At 44.1% G+C, this 25226-nt stretch overlaps 1 protein-coding gene across 6 annotated transcripts in view; it reads right to left on the bottom strand.

Moving 5' to 3' along the window:
• Positions 1 to 11681, bottom strand: part of LOC133416750 (tyrosine-protein phosphatase non-receptor type 14-like) — a 40067-nt gene extending 28386 nt beyond the window's left edge. For 2 of the 6 annotated variants that reach the window (XM_061703880.1, XM_061703885.1), the window contains exons 1-2: positions 11359 to 11681; positions 770 to 1169 (exon numbers count right to left, since the gene is read on the bottom strand). In XM_061703880.1, coding sequence (XP_061559864.1) covers positions 770 to 943 — 174 coding nt within the window. In that variant the 5' untranslated portion in view covers positions 944 to 1169; positions 11359 to 11681. Of the gene's footprint in view, positions 1 to 769; positions 1170 to 3657; positions 3854 to 5704; positions 6790 to 6811; positions 7171 to 8697; positions 8859 to 11358 lie in introns of those variants that run through there. The other 4 variants (XM_061703882.1, XM_061703881.1, XM_061703883.1 and 1 more) reach the window with 4 other exon arrangements.
• Positions 11682 to 25226: the final 13545 nt, after the last annotated feature.

The raw sequence follows: 25226 nt of genomic DNA, 5'->3' as shown, positions 1-25226 counted from the left end.
TTTATTATTCAGTCCAAAACTGTTCCAAAACAAACAGCATGTTCCCAAGCTGAGCGTTGTGTTAGATCGTAAAAACCCGCAGCGTGACTTCACCGTCCTTTTGACGTGATTAAGCATGCAAGAGCAACATTTATTTTGTGCGTGTGCTTCCACACACCTGTTTTGTGCGTGCAGTGTGTCCCGCACTCATAAAATAAAGCAAAAAGGTGCAGCAGCTGCAAGGATGCACGTCATAATAATAATAATATTGCATAATAATTTGGAACGCAGTGTACATACTTTAGAATTTGTGTCTTTAGTGGGCATGGCCTAGTGAGTGACATCAGAAGCTGGAGCCGGGTTGGCGTTTGGGCGTCAGTTGTGGCCCACAGCAGCTCCTTGTGAGTGCGCTCATTTTGTATTTGTGTGTTTGACTGTTGTTGTGTTGTGAAGCCCTGGAAAAAGTATTGAGATGGTCTGTGTCGCTTCCTATTGGGTGTTTGTTCATTTTAAAAAAAGTAAACAGAACATTCGACCTTTGGCACTTAGTCTTTTTTTGTAACAATCATTATAATGTGCTTTTTTTCAATGTATTTCAATTTCTCTACTTTTTGACTGAAAGCACATGATTCTGCTTGCTTAATCATGAGGTGTGCGCCATCCTTTTTGACTAACATTACCAAATATGGTTCCTTGCCCATATTGATGCCAAAATGAGATGGCAGCCATGTTCTGGTAGAGATACGGGATTTAAAAAAAAAAAAAAAAAAAAAAAAAGTGTTGGGCTTACCTCACGTAGTTCCAGTCGCTGCGCCACGGCTTCCAGGCATTCCTGCCCCGTGCTCTCCACCGACAGCGTGCATTCGATCACGTTGTTGTCCAGCAGCCGAATGCGCGTCACAAAGTAGTTCTTGCTCAGGACGTTGTAGCGCCGCGTGCGCCGCAGCTTCAGCCGGAAGGGCATCGCAAGTTCAAAAGTCACAATGAAGATGGAGGCAGAGGGAAAGCAAGAGAGACAGAAAGAGAGAAAAGGAGCGAGAGTAAGAGGGGGCAGGGTTAGGCCGCCTTCACGAGCTGGCCGCGGCCCCCCTCACTCTCGGGCCGCGCCGGCCCCACCGGCGCGTGGAGTCCAGATGCTCCCTGGCCAGATGCTGGCCCATTCCCAACGGATGAGGACAGGTGGACAGGTGCTGCACATGGAAAAAAGGCGCATTGTCAGAAAATATCATCATGCTGTAATTACAGTGAACCTCCGTTATGGCAAAACATAAAGAAAATCGAAGGCTATGAAGTGGGGGCAAGACAGATGAACACCAATATAGCAGGTGTGTATGTATATATATATATCCATACATTAGGTCTGTCGCCACGTCGTCTGTTATTTTTACACATCGTGAATCAACTTAAAGTCTTGTAAACAGCTTGAGAATTTATCTATTAACCCTCTTGATCGCTCAAGCGCCTGAGAAGTGTCATACTCATATTTGTTCCATGAAATTGTGATAATTTATTCCCAACCGTCCATCCTCTTGCCTTTGTAGCATTTCTCTTGGCTCCACTGCGTCCAGTTTGTCCAATCGGCCATGTCAGTCTAATCTGCCCAAGGGCCTTCTGAACCAGTCGTGCTGGCCGCCGATCATATTAGCAATGGGACCGTTTCTTTAACCAATCACATCGGCCAGCGAGCTGGCACTCAATGACGTCTGCATTTGTCTGTCCTCTGATCAGAATCGGAATCCTTTTTAATCGTCAAAGCAAAAACAGCCAACTTCGACGAGCAAAACACATCTGTAGTGATCTGCACACATTACTGCATTGAATAATCCGCTTCCCTGGTCAGTGTGGTGTATTTTATACCATTGCTTCAATGCTTTTGTCTTGTTATTAGATAAATACTAATTGTGAACTGCCCCAGATGATGCACGTGGTACAATTGGGTGCTGTTAAATTGCATTTTTTATAGTATTGATGGTACCAAATGCACGCATGCATAAATTTGACGTGTGGATAACAGAAAATCCCAGATACATTGTGCAATATGTGCACCGAACTCTTGTTTGTATAACTCTCTTGGGGGCAAGCATAGTCAGCAGCATCACATGGAGCAAAACTAACAATAAATCTACAGTTAAATCAATGTACAGGTACATGAAAAAATACTTTTTTACAAAATACTCTCTGAGACTATGCATACTACACTCAGAGCAAAAAGCAGCAAGAACAGGCAGCGGCATTGTACGCAACAACTACACGGATCAACTATGACTCAATCACTGGCACAGCTTGATCCAACAGTTGAGGCCCAGCGTCGGGCAACATTTGGGTGACAAGCAGGCGAGACGTGAGCTCGCGCGTCAGTGGACATCAAACGGCCGAGCGCGGGCATCCATCCGAAGACGGCAGCTGCGCTTTGAGGAGCTAATGGAGCTTCTAAAGACTCATATCGGCCTGTGTGGGAGGCCTCGCCTCGTCTTTTTCCTCCCCCTCAACCTTAATTCCATCTTCGCCTCATTTTCTGGCCAACACGGGGCCAGACGTTTTCGTGTACGGCGTCGCCGTGCGTAACTGCACACAGAAACACACGCAAACAGTCAACTAAAACCACACGAGAAGAACTCTGAGTATGTAAACGACTGTTAGCTTCGGTAACGTCACACACACTGTGGTTTACACATCTTTGCAGAACACTTTGAAAGCATCGCTGGGTGGTAAAGTACAACGGCTAGTCAAGAGCTTACTAGTAGACACGACACTCAAGATTAAGATTTGGAAAGAAATTTGGTCGGCCCAGAAAGTTGGAGAAGCGCTCCGAGGAGATTTCCCTTTTACTCGCCACTGCGGCTACACAAAGAGGACAAACATTCGGCTGATGTTGCAAAGTGTGCAGATAAAGGCAGTTTACCGCTAACTGTGATCAAATTCACGGAGCGCGTACCACTGTATTTAGCATCTCTGAGATAGGAAGTTGTCTAAAGCAACAATATGAGTTATTATCGACACGCTGCAATCATCCTTGAAAACCAATACGGTGATACTACAGGTGACTTAACGGATATGCAAATTATTTCGTACATGATTGGAAATTTTCATTACGTTTCATCTCATATTACTTTGTTGTTTGCGCTGTGTTTAGCATTTACAAATCAAAATTTTTCGATTCTCAAATTTACACACGGGGAATAGATAAAGGATTATTGTATCATAATGCACTGAAAGGGGATCGTCTTGATTTGTTTTGACAATCGGCAACAGTGGGAAGGAAGCGCTCACGAGCCGCATCTACGAGATGCGAGAAGAACAGCAGCGATCGTAACCTGCGGCGTGATGCAGTCACGTCCTGGCTTTCCTCACGCGGGTGTCGTGTAGAACAAAGTTAAATGTGATGGTAAAATGTTTATTTTCAAAATGAAATGATTCAAGCTCATTTTTCTATTTTGTTTTAAATAGCTAAACATATTTGTACACTTGTTTTACTAATATTTTTTATTATTTACAATATATAAACAAGCAAATAAATAAAAATATATATTAATTTGCCAATTTTAGTATGAAAATGGCCATATGTAACATGTAACAAATGCTACACCTTCTTGATCACGTAAATGCTCACTTGGTCGGATTAAAAAACAGATCATTTGTTTATACCTCTAAAATGGTACAAATGTATGCTTATCTTACGAGGAAAAGGATGGTAGAAAGTCGAAGAACGAGCAAAACAAGAACGCTCCAGTGATCAGAGAGGAGGAGGAGGAGGAGGAGAAGAAATGGAATGGATGTGTTGCTTCTTGTCCGGGATCTGGAAACGTACTGAAGATAGTCAGCTTGGACGCCGGCCCAGATTCCTCTCTCCTCCGACTTGGAAAACAGCGCACACCTGACCCAAGTGGGAAGCACACGGAAGAAGGAGGACCAAGAAGAGGCTCTTAACAACGTTTGGTGCGCTTAAAAAAAGGGTGACGTTGCTAAAAGCCATCCTGCCTGCCATCACATTCCTTAGTCCTGAATCAGTCGGAGTACAGTAAAGCTACTACGGTATTTGTTTTTTGGGGCAAACCTACAAAATCCAAACAAGGCACGAACAAACAGGTCATGTTTATTAGCTCTGAATTACAGAAGGCCCTGTGACCTGCAGGAATGCAAACAAAGAGTCGTGACGCTAGCAATAGCGTCGCATACTTTCACCGCATAGCAAACAAACACGGACATGCACTAACAAGGGCGCACCGCAAGAACACACACGGGATCAACAACACACCCGGGCCGCTCGGTGCGAGGTTAGCCAAGGGACCAGAGGGCAGTTTAGCGCAGGTCCAAAGCTAGTAATCAGTGTCACGCCGCGGAGAATGCGGCTGAGTCAAGTCAGACAGTCAAAAAGACAATAGGATAGCTAGCGGTTTTAAAATCACGTTCCGGTGTTTATTTAAAAGCGCGTCCGTTTAAAAATTTGCACATTGTAATTTTGTGGCATGAAGAGAAGTTGTTTTGCTTTTCCTCCGTTTTGGCTAAATTTACATGAAAACATTCCTATCTGATTGTGTTGTTGATTGTTTTTTAAGCGACTGGCAAAACTGTTGGTGTGTTTGTCTGTCTTTCTGGGATTTGCATTTGACTTAAGGTGCTTGATTGACTTAACGATCAATTTATCCTTTAATTTTGTAAATGTTGAATACAATTCAAGCCTGTTATTTTGCAAACAAATAGCAAAAATCCGCATATAATTAACACCAAATAGACTGTTCTTTGAAACCACATTGAGAACAAAATATAAGGATGTAGCTCGTCGGGAAAAAAAATAATACTATCATGCTAGCTAGACATCTGGCTGGTTATTTAACTTGACCTGCAGTCACTTGGGAACTATTTTGGAGTACAAAACCATCACCTTGAATGATTTATTTATTTTTTTTAAGTTATTTTGTTTTCCCAAACAGTGCTTAAGCTAACTAGCTAACTATTGAAAATCTTTCTAATTAACTAGCGATAGCAGCAAACTAACTAGCGATAGCAGCAAACATCTGTGCCGTACAGAGAAAAATGATGAAGCTGTAGCTTGTCGGGAAAAGTAACTACCATTCCAGGGAGCTCGCTGGGTACTTAAGTTGACGCTCAGTCACCTGGGAACTCATTTGGAGTAAAAACAGCAACTACATGAATGTATTAATTGCATTTTCAACCCAAAAAAGCTAACACTAACTAAAAAAAAGAGAAGAATTGTGTTAACCGCACATTTGACAGACATATAATGTAAACAGCTGGCAAAATGTTATCAAATGAGCCTGAAAACAATGTTTACACAGGTTTCGCCATCCGAGAACGAACCAGACCAAAACATGACAATACACAGACAGGATATGGCTTTGGATGCTCACTAATGGTAAGGCTATTACAGCTAGCATGCGTACAAGGACATGTCTCCACTTGGGACACAGCTCTCCCACTCGGGCGAGTCGCTTTGGGCCCATTCACGTCCGCACAAAAGGCGGCAACCACAACAAAAGAGCACTTTGCCGCCCACCGCTGAGACGTTAGTTGAGGACACAAGTGTAGCATGTGTAACTCAATCAATCTGATCTGTGCTGCTCATCTGGGGCTCAAATACCAACGATGCCCCCCCCCCCCCCCCACGCCTACCTGCCCTTCTGTTACACATGAGCGCTGTAGCACAGCAAATGGGTTAAGTGCTTTGCCGCCTGACTCCTCTCCCGTGTACCCGCTGGCTGCTTACAAGTCCATGCCGATCCAGATATCTCGGTCTATCCATCCGTTCGTCCATCCATTTTCAATCTATCAGGGAATAATTTTAACATATTAGCCTCTCGTCCAAAGTTAGCTGGGTTAGGCTCCAGCACGCCGGCGACGCTAATGAGGATAAGCGGTAAAGAAAATGGAGGGGTGCATATTTACACACTGAAATGTTCAAACAAACTCTATGTTAATAAAGGTCCGCCAGCCTAATGATAACATATAATGCGGAACACCATAAACGGGTTAACCGAAATTAGCATAAATGTTACGATAATTCTTAACTTTTAAACAGCTCCTACTTTAACACACAAAAATCAACATTACTATAACAAAAGAGAATTAAACATTATTTATATTTAAACCAAATTAAAATTTAAACCAAAATGTTGAACCATACAATATATTCACAAATGTCTTCTTTTTTTTTTTTAAATGATTAATATTTTATGAAAGTCCACCAGCTTAATGCTAACATGTAATGCAAAATGCCATCGACAGAATGGTTGCTACTGGTCATACACACACACACACGCGCGCACACACACACACACACACACACACACACACATACGTTTGTTTTTTTTTCATTGGGCTTTTGGTCGCAGGTAAAGTGATCTTGCAAAGCAACAATATTTGATTGGACCAGCAAATAAATAAAATGGAGCTATTCTCTTGTTGTCTGGGCAGTTTCGTAAATTCTTGTTCATTCTCATTGAGGACAACAGACAGTATGAGATTGGTATTTTGATGATGATACAGCACGCACACACGCGCACACACACACGAGCAGCTGCAAACATGCTGGGAGGCCAGACTTTTCTTGAAAGCGCATCTGCTCAATTTTCAGCACCCTTTTTTTGTCTTGATCCATCTCACACACACGTATGTACAGAACGTGCCTTAACTCGGGACGAATACATTTTTATCCAGTGATTGTTATAATCGATGAGATAATCGTTAGAATATTTGATTGCTTCCAGCCTTAACGGGGAGAACAGGCAAATTCCAACTCCGGCTGTACTGAAATAACACAGACCATGCCGCTACATTCCGCAAGATGACAGGAAGTGGGCAGAGCGAATCTTACGGTGGGAAACGGAGGAGGTGTGACATCTCTTATCATGTCGTTCCAGTTGTTGCAAAGAAGAACGGAAAGGAGGGGAAAGTAAACAGCGAGGAACACGGGACACAGTCACGCCGCCGCCTCTCTTCATGCCGCCAAACCACGACGCTGTTCACATTTTCCATGACATTCCCACCAACCCGAAAGCGGCGTCCTCCCCGTCCCCCTCCTCTGCCTGGGAACCACATCACACTTGCAGGCAAAAAACAGCGAGGACGTTACAACAGAGGCGCCTGGTTTGCATTAACACATCGCTTCTGTTTACAGCCCCAATTCCAATGAAGTTGGGACGCTATGTTAAACATCAATAAAAACAGAATACAATGATTTGCAAATCATGTTCGACCTATATTTAATTGAATACACTACAAAGCCAAGATATTTAATGTTCAAACTGATCAACTTTATTGTTTTTAGCAAATAATCATTCACTTAGAATTTCATGGCTGCAACACATTCCAAAGAAGCTTGGACAGGTGGCAAAAAAGAGTGAGAAAGTTGAGGAATGCTCATCAAACACCTGTTTGGAACATCCCACAGGTGAACAGGCCAATTGGGAACAGGTGGGTGCCATGATTGGGTAGAAAAGCAAAGATTTGGCGAGGTTCACCTTTTTGTGAACAAGTGCGTGAGAAAAAAGTCGAACAGTTTAAGGACAATGTTCCTCAACGTACAATTGCAAGGAATTTAGGGATTTCATCATCTACGGTCCATAATATCATCCAAAGCTTCAGAGAATCTGGAGGAATCACAGCATGTAAGCGGCAAGGCCGAAAACCAACATCGAATGCCCGTGACCTTCGATCGCTCAGGCGGCACTGCATCAAAAACCGACATCGATGTGTAAAGGATATCACCACATGGGCTCAGGAACATTTCAGAAAACCAATGTCAGTAAATAAAGTTCGGCGCTACATGCGTAAGTGCAACTTGAAACTCTACTATGCAAAGCAAAAGCCATTAATCAACAACACCCAGAAACGCAGGGCGTCTTCTCTGGGCCCGAGCTCATCTAAGATGGACCGATGCAAAGTGGAAAAGTGTTTGTGGTCCGACGAGTCCACATTTCAAATTGTTTTGGGAAATTGTGGACATAGTGTCCTCCGGGCCAAAGAGGAAAAGAACCCTCCGGACTGTTATGGACGCAAAGTTCAAAAGCCAGCATCTGTGACGGTATGGGGCTGTGTTAGTTCCAATAGCAGGGGTAACTTACACCTCTGTGAAGGCACCATTCATGCTGAAAGGTACATACAGGTTTTGGAGAAACATATGCTACCATCCAAGCAATGTCTTTTTCATGGACGCCCCTGCTTATTTCAGCAAGACGATGCCAAACCACATTCTGCACGTGTTACAACAGCGTGGCTTCATAGTAAAAGACTATGGGTACTAGACTGGCCTGCCTGCAGTCCAGACCTGTCAGTTCCCAAATGTTTATTGAATGTTGTTCAAAGAAAAGGTGATGTAACACAGTGGTAAACAGGACCCTGTCCCAGCTTTTTTGGAACTTGTCGCAGCCATAAAATTCTAAGTGAATGATTATTTGCTCAAAAGAATCAAGTTTATCAGTTTGAACATTAAATATCTTGTCTTTGTAGTGTATTCAATTAAATATAGGTTGAACATGATTGGCAAATCATTGTATACTGTTTTTATTGATGTTTAACACAACGTCCCAACTTCATTGGAATTGGGGTTGTACATCTGCCCGGCTACTATCCGTACTTGTTTGGACTTTCTTTTTCGTGGCTTGTACAAGAACAAAGCGGTACAGTTGGGTCGCTTTTGGTGAAAGGTATGCACCAAACTGTACCACTTTTTAATAAAATGGAAGAAAAAAAAAACAATACCAATTCAAAATATGGAAGAGGTGCAGGTATTATTTCTGTCCACTTGGCGTCACCATCCTCCCGTTCTACACTGTCGGCGAATGAGAATGTAGAGTCGTTGTTGGGGTTGTACCGTCGCGGGAGGCGGGGCCGGCAGTGATTGACATGCCACGAGTTCGCACCTGCGAAGTAGTGTACAACAGAACGGGACAGGTCTTAACACGCTTTGTGTCGTCGTCTGTCAAAACACAACCAGGATATATTGATGTTTTTAGGTTGTATCTTTTTTACATTTTTTTCCCCAACTTCCCCAAAATCACGCAGACCACCAATGCATCGGCCACACCCCCTCGTTGTGTCACCGCGCTAAATGGCCGCTGGAAAATTTTAAATTCTCCGGCAAACTGCTGCATATTCCCAAAAACCACTGGCCTCGCACCATGTAATTTACACAGCGCGCTTTTGGAGCTGAGAAGCAGCCAGATGTGTGTGTGTGTGTGTGTGTGTGTGTGTGTGTGTGTGTGTGTGTGTGTGTGTGTGTGTAGAGCCTACGTCTCCTGCAGCTATATATGCCTTTGGAGATTTGTGCGTGTTTTTTTTTGTTTTGTTTTGTTTTTTTGAGGTTATTGGTGCGTGTCCAAACATATCTTACACATGCTTACGCACACAAACATGAAACAGTTATGCAACACACACACACACTTCACAACAAGCATCAGCTAAATAGCAGTGTGTACAAGCTACACTTTGGGCTAATATAGGACTCCAAAGGTGTCCAGGTTAAACTCATACGTCCCAAAACAAAAAGAACAAAACACGTTGGCTATATTTTCAAGTGCTTTGAATATTAAGGTCCAGGTGAAAGACTTGTCCATTAGCTGTGTCATTTTGAAAGTTAAACAGGACCACTCCCTTGGCAATTTTTGACTGATTTTGACTACGAACCTCCAGTTGATAATTTCACCATGAAGTGCTTTGTGATAAATTACTCCCTTGACTTGTGTTTATTTTGACTGATCTCACCAAAAAGCTCCAGGTGTCAGACTTCTCCCTATTTTTTTTAATACAGATTGTAATTGTCATTGTTTGATTGAGTTAACGATGAACACTCTCTTGGCTGTATCTTTTTTTTTTTTTTTTAATTTGATTTTCAACTGTAACCCTAGAGCACAGGTGTCAAACTCAAGGCCCGGGGGCCAGATCCGGAAGCTACATCATTTTATGTGGCCTGCGAAAGCAAATCATGCGTGTCAACTTCCATGATTCTTGCTCAAATCTGTTCCAATGTTTTGTATAATATTCATATGTAACAGTAATGAACTATTGTAAGCATGTTTTCCCTCCAAACCCCTTTTACGGGTTACTTGAACAATAGTTGAACAAACCATTATCCTTGACTTCTGATTTCAAAACTAGTTATCCATCAATTTGTTGTTTATGTGTAATAATATGATGAGGCGATTAAACATTGATATGGATATTTACAATCATAATGGTCCCCTGCCCTAGAGGGACACGAAGCTCCAGGTGATAAACCGCTCCATTGACTGTTTCATTTTTTATCGATTTTGCCATGTCGCTCTAGGTGATGACTGCTCCATTTGCTGTCATTTCTGAGTGATTTCACCATGAAACTCCAGACGATAGACTGCACCGCTGGTATTGTAATTTTTGAATGCGTTTGCCTTGGATCTCGAGGTGATAGTCTTGTCCATTCTGCAATTGTTACCGATTTAAATCGGAAACTCCTGGTAATAGACTTTCCTAACAGTGTGTCATTTTAGACTGATTTCACCATGAGGCGCCAGGTGATAGACTGCTCCGCTGAGTGTCATTTTTGAATGAGTTCGCCATGAAGCTTCAGGTGATAGTCTTCTCCATTGTCTGTCATTGTTAATTAATCCTGAAACTCCCGGTCATCGACCTTTCTAACAGTGTGTCATTTTAGACTGATTTGACCATGAAGCTTCAGGTGATAGACTTCCCCATTGGCTGTGTCACTACATTCACCATGAGTCCTACATCTTGGCTGTTTAATTTTGGAGTGACTTGGCTTGGATGCTCCATGTGATAGACTGCTCCATTGGCTGTCATTTTTGAATGAGTTCACGGTGAAACTCCAGATGATAGGCTGCTCCCCTTTCTGTGATTTCTGATGTGGTTTGAGACTGATTTACACCCTGCGACTGACTGGCGACCAGTCCAGGGTGTAGTCTGCCTTTCAGCTGAGATAGGCTCCAGCACCCCCGGTAAAAACAGCACATGGAGAACGAATGGATGAATTTTAGACTGATTCCATTAAACTGGCTGTGCATTATTTCTTCTTTTTTTTTTTACTGATGAAACGCTGAAGTTCCAGGTGATAGACTGCTCCCTTAAGTGTATTTGTTTTGTCTGTCATTTAAAATTAATTTAAGATGTATTTCCAGGTGATATACTGCTCCCTAGGCTCCAGCCATTTCCTGTCTATCCGAAGCCCCCACCCCCCACCCCCGAGCCATGTTACTTGAGTTTTGTCACATGAACAAATACTTAATGGTGACGTGTTTTCGACGGGGGTGGGGAGCCAGGCGTGACAATGTTTGGGATGCCCAGCATTTGGCCTGATTTTTTTTTCATCCCCCCTCAAACCGTCAACAAGAAAAGTGGCACAAACAAACAATTTGAAGCGGTCAAACTCACCCCCGCTACATGCCGATGAGTTCCGGGGCGACTTCTGTCCGTCTGGTTCGCTCCCCCTCAGAACAAAAACATAATTCCCATCCAGTTTGGATTAGGTTTCCACATGCAACGCGAGATTTTGCAAGGGACTCTCGGCGGTGGCTAAATCACAGAGGCAAACTCCATTCGAAAAAGTTTCCAGCGCGCACAATTTGAAGTTAAACGGCAACACAAAGGATGAAAAACGCTTCCAAAAGTGGACTAACTCGGCCGCGACGGGCAACAGAGCAGCGACGCGGTGGACCAGGACCAGGACCAGGACCAGGACGAGGACGAGGACGAGGACGAGGAGCCCCTGCTAGCCTCACGGGGGCGTGCGGGACACCAGGGGGCGGGGGGTAGTTCAGGTTCGCCACATAATATCGGAATCCAGGCAATTTAGCAAAAGTGGCCTCTTTGCTCGAAGCATTCACAACTTTTTTTCACTTCAAAAGAAAAGCACAATAAAACAGATCATTTTAAGGTACCAAAACACATTTGCAAACACAGTTTTTCCCCATAAAATAAAATATATTCAAAGTCAAACTTCAACAATGTAAAAATTTCGCCAAAAATGTACAATTGTTTCTACAAAATTCACCCTCTCTCTTTTTTTCACCCAAAACATTTATGTAAAAAAAACACCCACACGCACACACAAACACCCACATCTCTGAAAACCCCCCACAATTTTCCCTTAATAAATAAAACGTTTTTGCAAAACGTGAAAAAACACACCAATTAGTTTTGGGGAAATTGACAGCGTTTTTTTTCGAAAATAGACTTTTTGGGGGGTAATTATTGTTGTTGTTGTTGGCGGGGTGCATATTCATTTTTGGGTGTGGAAAAAGAAATAAGTAACTTACTCTTAAAAAAAACAATTTCTATTAGCAATATAAAAAAAAAATGTTACAAAAACATACCAAGTTCTTGAGCACAATACAGAGATGTCGAATGTAAATTCCCAGCTCTGGCGAGTACTGTGAAGGCAGCAGCAGCAGCCTCTTGGGGGCGGAGCGCGTGGGGTGGGGTGGTGGGGTAGTTGTGACATCACAAGGCAGGAATGTGAGGAATGCGGGGCTCCTGCTCGAAGACCTCCTGGTTTCAGGCTTTTCCAGGGGCCACAAAGTACGTGCAACAAAAGACCCTCAGACGTTTATGTTATTTATACCCTCGCTCCTTTTTTCCCTCCTCTTTATGACTTACAACGTTATTTGCATAATCTACATTTTTACAAACATGTTGTACGTAATTAAAATTTGCAAAAAATTATTATTATTTGTTTAAAAGCAAAAATAAATCGAGCTTCTTCCCTGGACAGACGTCCTCTTAATTATTTGTGACTCAATTGTGACATCTGGTGGTTATTAGGAGAATTGCAACCTGCCAATGACTCGAACAACACCATCCATCCGTCCATCCATTTTCTCAGCTGCTTCTCCTCACGCGGGTCGCGGGCGTGCTGGAGCCCATCCCAGCTACCTTCGGGTGAGAGGCGGGGTACACACCTACGGGCCATTTAGTTGTCAATTAACCTACCCTGCATGCAAACTCCACACAGAACTGTGAGGCAGACGCTCTAACCACCGTGCCGCACACCAACAACTCAAATATTTTAAATACAATTAGTAAAGGTTATAGATAAATTATTATTTTATGTCTAAATATATGTTTAAATAGTAAGTAATTGAAATCCATTAATGAATTCATCAGTGATCTCCAAATAGAATAAGATAATTGAAATATAAATTAATGTATTGATGATCTCTGGGGTAAAAAAGGACAATTTTGGGGGGTGTTTGAAAGGTTTCCTGTTGTGTGAGAGGTTTTTGTTTGAGAATTATTTTGGTTAGCGGGAGTATTTTGTTGTGTGTTTTTTGTTTGAGATTTTTCTGTAAGTGATTTTTTAATTTTTTGTTTTTGGGGGGGGGGGGGGGGTGATCATTTTCACATGAGATTTTTGTCATGCGCGAGGTTTTCATGTTGAGTGTGAGTTGTTTTGGTGTGCGAAAGCTTCTCGATGTGTGTGAGAGAGCGGCTGTGTCGTGTGAAATTTCGATTTTGACTTTTTTTGTTTTCTTCCGAGTGACCTGAAATCGATTAGTGGCAAAAACAATTCCTGCACGTGACTCATTTGTAATTTTATTTGTCTTTGTTCTGCTGTTTTTGTTGTCCTTTTTTTCCATTTTTGTTGTGTTCTCTTTCTGAAGTTTGTTCTTTCTGGCTACATTTCACCACAAGAGAAACAACAGAAAAAACTCCCTCGTTGCCAGTGTTGGGGAGCAACAGATTACCTAATTTCATGACAAAATGTATGGGATTGTAATCCATGACGTTACTGTGGGAAAAGGTGTCATTAAATTACAGTGGCTTTTGGAAATGTCCCTGATTACAATTTGAGTTACATTTGAAATAAAGCCGCAAAATCTTAGATGTTTTTGTTTTCTTATCCAATCGGTTCCTCCTTCTCAGGCCGACGCTTGTGATTGGCTGTCGCCGGTCATGTGCCATTCTGCCATCGTCTCCATTGTTATGTTTTATTTGTGTAAAGAGTGGGTACGGAAAGTATTCAGACCCCCTTAAATTGTTCACTCTTGTTATATTGCAACCATTTGCTAAAATTATTTCAGTTCATTTTTTTCCACATTAATGTACACACAGCGCCCCATATTGACAGAAAAAAAAACGTAATTGTTGAATTGTTTGTAGATTTATTAAAAAAGAAAAACTGAACTATCACACAGCCAGAAGTATTCAGACCCTTTGCTTAGTATTTAGTCGAAACCCCCTTTTGAGCTAATACAACCATGAGTCTTTTTTGGGAATGACGCACCAAGCTTTTCACACCTGGATTTGGGGATCCTCCGCCATTCCTCCTCGCAGATCCTCTCCAATTCTGTCAGGTTGGATGGTGAACGTTGGTGGACAGCCATTTTCAGGTCTCTCCAGAGATGCTCAATTGGGTTTAAGTCAGTGCTCTGTCTGGGCCATTCAAGAACAGTCACCGAGTTGTTCTGAAGCCACTCCTTCGGTATTTTAGCTGTGCGCTTAGGGTCTTTGTCTTGTTGGAAGGTGAACCTTCGGCCCGGTCTGAGGTTCTGAGCACTCTGGAGAAGGTTTTGGTCCAGGATATCCCTGTACTTGTCCACATTCATCTTTCCTTCGATTGCAACCGGTCGTCCAGTCCCTGCAGCTGCAAAACACCCCCACGGCATGACGCTGCCACCACCGTGCGTCACTGTTGGGACTGTATTGGACGGGTGTTGAGCAGCGCCTGCTTTTCGCCACACACGCCGCTTAGAATTCAGGCCAACAATTTCGATCTTGGTCTCATCAGGCCAGAGAATCTTATTTCTCACCATCTTGGAGTCCTTCAGGTGTTTTTGAGCAAATTCCATGCGGGCTTTCATGTGTCTCGCACCGAGGAGAGGCTTCCGTCGGGCCACTCTGCCATAAAGCCCCGACTGGTGGAGGGCTGCAGTGATGGTTGACGTTCTAGAACTTTCTCCCTTCTCCCGACTGCATCTCTGGAGCTCAGCCGCAGTGATCTTTGGGTTCTTCTTGACCTCTCTCACCAAGGCGCTTCTCCCCCGATCGCTCAGTTTGACCGGACGGCCGGCTCTAGGAAGGGTTCTGGTCGTCCCCAACGTCTTCCATTTAAGGATTATGGAGGCCGCTGTGCTCTTAGGAACCTTAAGTGCTTTTTTTTGTAACCTTGGCCAGATCTGTGCCTTGCCACAATTCTGTCTCTGAGCTCTTCAGGCAGTTCCTTTGACCTCATGATGTCATTTGCTCTGACATGCACTGTGAGCTGTCAGCTCTTCTCTAGACAGGGGTGTGGCTTTCCTCATCTAGTCCAATCAGTATCCTCAAACACAGCTGGACTCCAATGAAGGTAGCGAACATCTCAAGGATGATCAGAAGAAATGGACAGCGGCCGAGTTCAATATAGGAGTGTCACAGCAAAGGGTCTGAATATTTATGCCTGTGTGATATGTCAGTTTTTCATTTTTAATAAATCAGCAAAAATGTCAACAGTTAAATTTTGGAGTGCAGAATATGGAGTGCTATGTGTCCATTAATGAGGGGAAAATTAACTCAAATGATTTTAGCAAATGGCTGCAATATAACAAAAAAGTGCAAAATTGAAGGGAGGGGGTCTGAAAACTTTCCGTACCCACTGTACATGTCGTTAATTCCAAAATAATGATTTGTGGTTTTGGTGCCCTTTTTTCGAGGACACGTGCAATGGTCCTGTTGATGCATTCATCCTCAATGAAGAAAAGTCATCAAAATGTCCTCAAACGTCAATTTGAGAAAGTCATGAAAATAGTTCCACGACTGTTCCACCTTGGACAGGGCAACTTGGAATTGGACATTTCCCAAGGCATCTTCCAACATTGCCTGTTGCGGAGGTAACTTTCAGTTGACTTGTTCTTGAACAAGTCAACTATCAGACTTTGGAATCGATTTGCTTTCGGGATTTCTTTCTCCGCTGCCCTCTTGTCGTTAAATGATCTCCTCGGCCAGATTGAGTCTGACTGTCACAAAGAATTCCTTCCATCCTCCTGCCAACTAATTCACATCACCGACATCTTCCCGTTTTCTACTGTCCGTCAAACACAACTTCTAAGACCCGGAAAAATAGGTGCTATTTCATCTAGCATCTTTCTTATGCCGACACAAAACTACAGGTTTAAGTCGCATAAAAATATAGCTGCTTGTAACCTCTGGTGACTAGAAGATATCCCAATAGGTCATCACGGGGCTTTTCCACGTCGCGACAACGAGGCGCTCTGAAGCGGCCACGCCAGCCCGGAGCCCCGACCCTTAGGCTGGCTGTCAAGTCACGCTTTAAAACAAACAAACAAACAAACAAAAAAACAACTCCTCCACTCTCGCTATTCCGTATTTCCCTGCGTGATGTGCGCACACCCATGGGCAACAATGAGGCACTCGAGAGCGGCCAAGCCAGCGGACTAGCCGATCAGAAAATACATTTCAGGGTAAAGGTATAGCTAGCTAGCTAACTGCACGTCGCAAATGCGCCGCGTAATGCTAATGCGAAAGAAGGCGCGCTCAAGTTCTTACATAGTGGGGGAGGGGCTACTCATGATGGACGACAATGGCGCCGTTTTAGCCACGCCCCCCCCCCCCCCCCCAAAAAATCAGGAAAACGGAAATAGTGAAAAACAGTTTCATGTTATATCTCCATGAATGAGTAATTACATTTTCAGCAATTATCTTCCTCCATGTATAATTTATTTCGAACAAATATGTTTGCATTCACTTTACAAAGCCTTTAAATGTAACGCACGCCAGAAAATGTTGATGTTGTTAACTCAACAAGGACAAGTACGAGTGCGATAGTAAATACCAGACGTGTTTCACCGTTATTTTTTACAGGCACAAAGCCTACCAGAACGTTCTGGTGCAATGTGGCAAGCAGCAACACAACAAGACGACACTGTGACGCACGCCAACATGTGCTTCATTTTACTGAATCGTCCTCTTTTCGGAATCACGTGCGCCCGAAAGTTCACGAAAAGTGGACTTTGATCCTTGTATCCGTCTCAGCTTCATAAGACAAAATGATTCCTTTTTTCCCCACATAAAGCAATGGAAACAAAGAACGTGAGATCTGAGCACAGAGGCCGTTTTAGTATGAGGAACGCAACGCAACCGAGCCATTGTACTCAAATATTGTCATGGTCTCTGTTTTGGTTTGGGTCGTTTAGTTTTGTTCCATGTTTTCCTGTGTTCCATGTTTGTCGTGTGCTCATTAAGTTGTTGTGTCCACCATGTTCTCGTCTTGCGTTACTCGCCCTCGCCCTAACCACGTACGTGACAGAATGAACCGACCAGAACAGGACCCAGCGGGAAGAAGATGGCGTCACCCTGGATACCACCAAACTGCCTCCCACCGTCCTCAGCCTGCCATCCATTCCTACCCTCCTCCAGTAAGCCCTATCGTTCAGTCTTTTCTGTCCGCCTGGTGCTTGGCGTCCTGGACGACCTCCTGAACCGCTCAGCCAAGCACCTCACCCTGGGTGGCCTGGATGGCCACCAGACTGACCTGAGGGGTGGACACTCCTGCCTTGTCTCCCTGGTTCCCTGCAATTGGGTCCACCATGTTCTTGCCTTGCGTTACTCGCCCTCGCCCTAACCACGTACGTGACAAATGACAAATGTGTGACAGTGTTAAATTAATAGATAACACAATGAAGGAATGTCGTTATACATGATAGACATTGAACCCCTGCTAAAATATCAGGTTTTTCCTCATACCATTTTTGAAAAATTCAAGAAATAATTGGATTTTTAAAGTTCACTGAAAAATAAACAAATCTGATTATCAAGTACAAAAACAATAAGAAATAACAATTATTCAACGATCCAGCAGGCCCGCGACCCTAGTGAGGATAAGCGCAACTGAAGATGAATGAATGAATGAATTATTCAATGATTTGGGGGTTTCAACATTTTGATTATTCTCCGAGGATTTTCACTGTATTATACTGCCCCCAGGTGGCCACGGTGCACACGTCACAAGGAGCAGCACAGGAGCCATTGAACTGAAGCAAAATATGTGGCAAAAATGTTGAATTCTTTATATTCTATTTAATAAACACATTCTAAATACATTCTATTCAGTACAATATTATAGAGTGCTATAGACTGGTTAGAGCGTCTGCCTCACAGTTCTGAGGACCGGGGTTCAATCCCCGCGGGGCCCCGCCTGTGTGGAGTTTGCATGTTCTCCCCGTGCCTGCGTGGGTTTTCTCCGGGCACTCCGGTTTCCCCCCGCATCCCAAAAACATGCATGCTAGGTTCATCGAAGACTCTAAATTGCCCGTAGGTGCGAATGTGAGTGCGAATGGTTGTTTGTTTGTATGTGCCTTGCGATTGGCTGGCAACCGGTTCAGGGTGTGCCCCGCCTCCTGCCCGACGATAGCTGGGATAGGCTTCGGCACCCCCCTTGTGAGGAGAAGCGGTTCAGAAAATGGATGGATGGATGGATGGGTTTGAGTTACAAGCGAGGTTATTTAGATTTAGCATAAAGATAAAGCATAGTACGCGCAGGTGTCTTAAAATCTTACGCCTCATAAAAATGTCTGTGTTAGGCTCCAACTCGCGGCCGGGACATGAGCCTCATCCAGATGCCACTAATTTCTTTCAAAATATCTTGGAAAAAGAAGAAGGAAATGGAGCCGAGTTTCGGCTTTGAGCTGATGGAGATACGTTTGGATTTAAGGCTTGAACGGCGGATTGGCGGCGGGTCCGCTTTCATGTGAGATTACGTCAGGTCAAACCAGATGAAGAATTTTGACGGTGCCAAAAGCGCTTCACTTTTGTTTGATGTTTCCAAAACTTGCATGTAACAACTGTGTAATAACAGTGTAACAACTAAGTTGTATCATGTGCAGCTTCCAAAGTTCAAGGTTCTGCTTCAACTCATCACTAAAAGTGCATCGAGAACAAACGTAGTTTTCAATCTAAGAGTCAATCATATTCCTTTTTGTCGGGCTCAAACATATTTGTTTTTGTCGAGAATTACTTGTCGACTCGTCAATCGGATTTTTTTGGGTCAAAAAGTAGTGAGCCCACTTTTCTGAAAAATATACATTCTTCTTTCCGAAATATTTACAATTGCGGTGCGGGGGATTATCCAACTTTTTCTTGAAAATGTAAAAATAGATATTTTGAAAAATATACTCGCTTTCCAAAAAAAGTACGATTTTACTCACATAACGACTTTAACCTCCAAAAGATGAAATTCTTCTGTGGGGTGAATTATGCAATATTTTCTTGAACATATACAAGTTTATACTCGCAAGTGAAGAACTTTAAGCAGTGCAGGCGTCTTCCGTTAAATGTCTGCCCACTTTACAAGGCAACCAAACCCCGGAAGAGCTGGATGAAGTGGCTGGGGAGAGGGAAGTCTGGGCATATCTGCTAAAGCTACTGCCCCCGCGACCCGACCTCGGGTAAGCGGTAGAAAATGGATGGATGGATGGATGGATGAGTTTGAGTTCCAAGCGAGGTTATTTCGATATAGCATAAAGCATAAAGATAAAACGTAGTACGCTACGCGCAGGTGTCTTAAAATCTTACGCCTCGTAAAAATGTCTGTGTTCGGCTCCAACTCGCGGCCGGGACATGAGCCTCATCCAGATGTCACTAATTTCTTTCAAAATATCGGAAAAAGAAGAAGAAAATGGAGCCAAGTTTCAGCTTTGAGCTGATGGAGATACGTTTGGATTTAAGGCTTGAACGGCGGATTGGCGGCGGGTCCGCTTTCATGTGAGATTACGTCAGGTCAAACCAGATGAAGAATTTTAACGGTGCCAAAAGCGCTTCACTTTTGTTTGATGTTTCCAAAACTTGCATGTAACAACTGTGTAATAACAGTGTAACAACTAAGTTGTATCATGTGTAGCTTCCAAAGTTCAAGGTTCTGCTTCAACTCATCACTAAAAGTGCATCGAGAACAAACGTAGTTTTCAATCTAAGAGTCAATCATATTCCTTTTTGTTCCTCTTTGTCGGGCTCAAACATATTTGTTTTTGTCGAGAATTACATGTCGACTCGTCAATCGGATTTTTTTGGGTCAAAAAGTAGTGAGCCCACTTTTCTGAAAAATATACATTCTTCTTTCCGAAATATTTACAATTTTTATACTCGCAAGTGAAGAACTTTAAGCAGTGCAGGCGTCTTCCGTTAAATGTCTGCCCACTTTACAAGGCAACCAAACTTGTCGTAAATAACACGGATGAGATCCCAAGCTGCGATTATTCACGATTGCGGTCGCCGATAGCGTGAGAAGATCGCGCGGAGAGGCGTCCGAATAGGATGCACGGAAATGCGATTGTCAATAGTTGCGACACGATAGGCAGTTCGTGCATTTCTAACGAAACACAGAATGGCGGCTGTCAAGCGCGTACCCCGACGCCGACTGTGGGAATAGCAGCTGTTCGCCATCTCGAATGCAAGCACGTTAAAGGACGTCTGTTAATCATATGGCCACGTGGTCCGGGGCGCTTGAACGCATCCTTATCCCTTCACGATCGCCACTTGGCACAATTTGGATGAAGCGACATGTTGTTTCAGGCTCCACATTTCATTAAGACTGATTGTCTTTTGTTGTTTTGTAGGCACAAACATCTGTTTAATATCACCAATAACAAAATATTTTTGTCCCCCCCTTGTCATCATACTGAAAGATCTGATTGCAGTAAAATGTGGAAAAAGGAGGCGTCGCTGTTATTATTGTTATTATTAGGGGCCCCAGCACCGAGGAGTGCAAACTATTGCTGTTCAGTCTCATGAAACCTTTTGGCGAGGGGGTGTCAACATGCCGCTAAACTTCATATAGTTTTTTCCATTTTTGGGGGTACTGAACACTTCTTCTTCTCCTTTGGGCTTGTTGTCCCTTTCGGGGTCGCCACAGCGCGTCCTCCTTTTCCATGTCGGCCTATCTCCTGCATCCTCCTCTCCAAGACCAACTGCCCTCATGTCTTCCCTCCCGACATCCATCGGCCTTCTCTTTGCTCTTCCTCTCGCTCTCTTGCCTGGCAGCTCCATCCTCATCGTCCTTCTACCAATATACTCACTATTTCTCCTCTGGACGTGTCCGAACCATCCAAGTCTGCTCTCTTTAACTTTGTCTCCAAAACATCGAACCTCGGCCGTCCCTCCGATGAGCTCGTTTCTAATTTGATCCGACCCGGTCACTCCGAGAGCGAACCTCGACATCTTCGTTTCCGCCACCTCCAGCTCTGCTTCCTGTTGTCTCAGTGCCTCTGTCTCTAATCCGTCCATCATGGCTGGCCTCACCACTGTTTTATAAACTTTCCCCTTCATCCACACCTGACACCTTCCTCCACCCGTTCCAACCTGCTTGGACCCGTTTCTTCACTTCCTGACCACACTCACCGTTGCTCTGGAAGGTTGACCCCAAGTATTTCAAGTCCTCCACCCTCGCTCTCTCTTCTCCCTGTAGCCTCATTCTTCCCCCACCAGCCCTCTCATTCATGCAGATATATTCTGTTTTACGTCGGCTAATCTTCATTCCTCTTCTTTTCAGTGCATGCCTCCATCTTTCTAACTGTTCCTCAAGCTGCTCCCTGCTTTCACTGCAGATCACAATGTCATCTGCAAACATCACGGTCCACGGGGATTCCAGTCTAACCTCATCTGTCAGCCTATCCGTCACCACTGCAAAAAGGAAGGGGCTCAGGGCTGATCCCTGATGCAGTCCCACGTCCACCTTAAATTCGTCTGTCGCACCTACAGCACACCTCACCGCTGTTCTGCTGCCCTCGTACATGTCCTGTATTATTCTAACATACTTCTCTGCCACTCCGGACTTCCGCATGCAGTAGCGCAGTTCCTCTCTGGGTACTCTGTCATCGGCTTTGTCTAGATCTACAAAGACACAATGTAGCTCCTTCTGACCTTCTCTGTGCTTTTCCAACAACATCCTCAAGACAAATAATGCATCTGTGGTACTCTTTCTAGGCATGAAACCATACTGTGGCTCGCAGATACTCACTTCTGTCCTGAGTCTAGCCTCCACTACTTTTTCCCATAACTTCATTGTGTGGCTCATCCACTTTATTCCTCTCTAGTTCCCACAGCTCTGCACATCACCTTTGTTCTTAAAAATGGGCACCAGTACACTTTTCCTCCATTCCTCAGGCATCTTCTCACACACTAGAATTCTATTGAACAAGCTAGTCAAAAACTCCACAGCCACCTCTCCTAGATGCTTCCATACCTCCACAGGAATGTCATCAGGACCAACTGCCTTTCCATTTAATGCCTTTCAAACCTTCCCCTTACAAATCATTGCCACTTCCTGGTCCACCACACTTGCCTCTCCTACTCTCCCTTCTCTCTCATTTTCCTCATTCATCAACTCCTCCAAGTATTCTTTCCATCTAGCTAGCACACTGCTGGCACCAGTCAACATATTTCCATCTCTATCCTTAATCAACCTAACCTGCTGCACATCCTTTCCATCTCTATCCCTCTGTCTGGCCAGTCTGTGGAGATCTTTTTTTTTTTTTCATTTAACGTCGTTAACCCGGGCCACGACCGATCCGGTATGGAATTCTTTGGATCAACGCTCATATTTGTTTGGCAAAGTTTTAAGCCGGATGCCCTTCCTGACGCAACCCTCTGCATTTATCCGGGCTTGGGACCGGCCTACAGTTTGCACTGGCTTGTGCCCCCCATAGTGCTGCATTTTTGGGGGTACTGAAGACGACCCCCCTAAAATCACTCGATAGCATCCGGGAGGCCCTGACACTAAATTGACGGGACGCGCTCTGTCGTGACAGAATGCACGGAAAAAGTCTCAAAGGCTCGTACCCGAAATTGAAAAGCGAGCCACACATTTTGAGTTGAAGCAGATTTTTTTTAGGGTGAATTCAATGGAGAAAAAAAAAAAAGTATTATGCTGAACCTAGACGCACACAAAAGCAAAAAATGTGGCCAAAATTGCTTGATTCTTTAGCTTCTCTTGAATTATGGCATTACTGAATGTTTTTATAAAGTACAATATTATAGAGGTTTTTTTATATGGTTAAAAAAAACACGTTACAAAAAGATTTGTTGGGATTTTGGGAACGGGTGAACGGAATTTCCATTGGTTTCAGCGGGGAAAGATGATTTGAGTATTTTGAGCACCACTGCATAGTTACAAACGTGAAGAAGTTTAAAAGGACCCCGATAGGAAAAAGGTTCCTTGTCGGCAAACGGACGGCCACCTTGACGCAGCGTTGCGTTTTGAAAATGCCGCGTAAAAAGGCTTTTACGGATACATGCAAGCACGCACACGCCCAACCCCTGGGGTCTGATCGAACCCGAGTTAAGAACCGCTGCCCGAGAGTCTCTCTATAGTGAAAATAAATGTCTTGTCAATTTGACACGCCACGGAGAAGAGTTGTCAACAACCTTGCCATATTTGAACCATTACAAAGCAGCCAAGTATATCCAATGAGGCTTCAAAATGATGGAAAATCGAACCGCTCTCGCATATCGGACACCGACGCTGTGGGCGTGTCCCTTGAATGCGCTGAAGCCACGCCCTGCCCAACTGTCAAGGGCCAATCAAATAGCTCCATTACGAGCTGGAAAAATGGATGCGGATCTTTCTTATGCCTACGCATAACTACATGTTTGAGCTGTGAAAAATGTTCCGCTTAAAGGCTCCAGTGGCTGGAATATATCCAACCAGGTCGTAGTGGGACTTTCCCAACCCGCAACAACGAGGCGCTCTAAAGTGACCACGCCAAAGCAGAGCCCCTGTCCACACGCTGGCTGTCACGTCTGACTTTCTTCGATTTAAAAAAAAATCTTCCGTCTTCTCTCCATGAAGAGTTTTCACTGCCACCATAAAGCACTTGTATCTTAAATGTTGGCTCGTAAGTCAAAGCAGAAATTTGCCTCGTCACTCTTAAGTCGGGTGACGCATATTTCAAGGCACCGCTCCACTGTGAGAATAGGCGGAATCGGTATCTAGCCTTGTGGAACGCCACGTAACAAAGTATTTGTAGTTTGTTACATTCCTCCACTTGTCCATAACGAATGCCCATCTGCAGCTCAGAAGATAAACGTCCCTGGAAATGCGGTATTGGACATTGCGTTGATGTCGGCCTAGTCTTTAGTCTTCTATTTATTATTCTTTAACCTCGGAGGTCAGATCAATAGTGATGTTTCTGAACAGAGTGTTCTCCAGAAGGCAATGTTCCACCGCTAATCGGTTTTCTTAATCTCAAAGCAGGAAACCAGAAAACGGGGTCAAAGGCTATCATTGCCTATCTGCGTCTCACAATGACACGACACTATCTTGGTCTCATCAAACCAGAGAATCTTATTTCTCACCATCTTGGAGTCCTTCAGGTGTTTTTTGGCAAACTCCAGGCATGCTTTCATGTGTCTTGCACTGAGGAGAGGCTTCTGTCGGGACACTCTGGGCAACAATGAGGCGCTCTAGAGCGGCCAAGACAGCGGACAAGCCGATCAGAAAATACATTTCAGGGTAAAGGTATAGCTAGCTAGCTAACTGCACGTCGCAAATGCACTGTGTAATGCTAATGCGAAAGAAGCCGCTCAAGTTCTTACATAGTGGGGGAGGGGCTACTCATGATGGACGACAATGGCACCGTTTTAGCCACGCCCCCCCCCCCCCCCCCCAAAAAAAAACAGGAAAACTGAAATAGTGAAAAAAAACCCTGAAAAACAGTTTAATATATATATATATGTATGTGTGGTCAGGAAGTGAAGAAACGGATCCAAGCAGGTCGGAACGGGTGGAGGAAGGTGTCAGGTGTGTTATGTGACAGAAGAGTCTCTGCTAGGATGAAGGGCAAAGTTTATAAAACAGCCATGATGGACGGATTCGAGACAGTGGCACTGAAGAGACGACAGGAAGCAGAGTTGGAGGTGGCGGAAACGAAGATGTCGAGGTTCGCTCTCGGAGTGACCGGGTCGGATCAAATTAGAAACGAGCTCATCGGAGGGACGGCCGAGGTTCGATGTTTTGGAGACAAAGTTAAAGAGAGAGCAGACTTGGATGGTTCGGACACGTCCAGAGGAGAAATAGTGAGTATATTGGTAGAAGGACGATGAGGATGGAGCTGCCAGGCAAGAGAGCGAGAGGAAGAGCAAAGAGAAGGTTGATGGATGTCGGGAGGGAAGACATGAGGGCAGTTGGTCTTGGAGAGGAGGATGCAGGAGATAGGCCGACATGGAAAAGGAGGACGCGCTGTGGCGACCCCGAAAGGGACAACAAGCCCAAAGGAGAAGAAGATCTTCCTCCATGTATAATTTATTTCGAAAAC

The sequence above is a fragment of the Phycodurus eques genome, chromosome 18, assembly GCF_024500275.1.
Source record: "Phycodurus eques isolate BA_2022a chromosome 18, UOR_Pequ_1.1, whole genome shotgun sequence".
In the NCBI taxonomy this organism is placed as follows: domain Eukaryota; kingdom Metazoa; phylum Chordata; class Actinopteri; order Syngnathiformes; family Syngnathidae; genus Phycodurus; species Phycodurus eques.
Note: the sequence above shows the minus strand (reverse complement) of the source record. Positions and strands in the feature narration are given on the sequence as shown.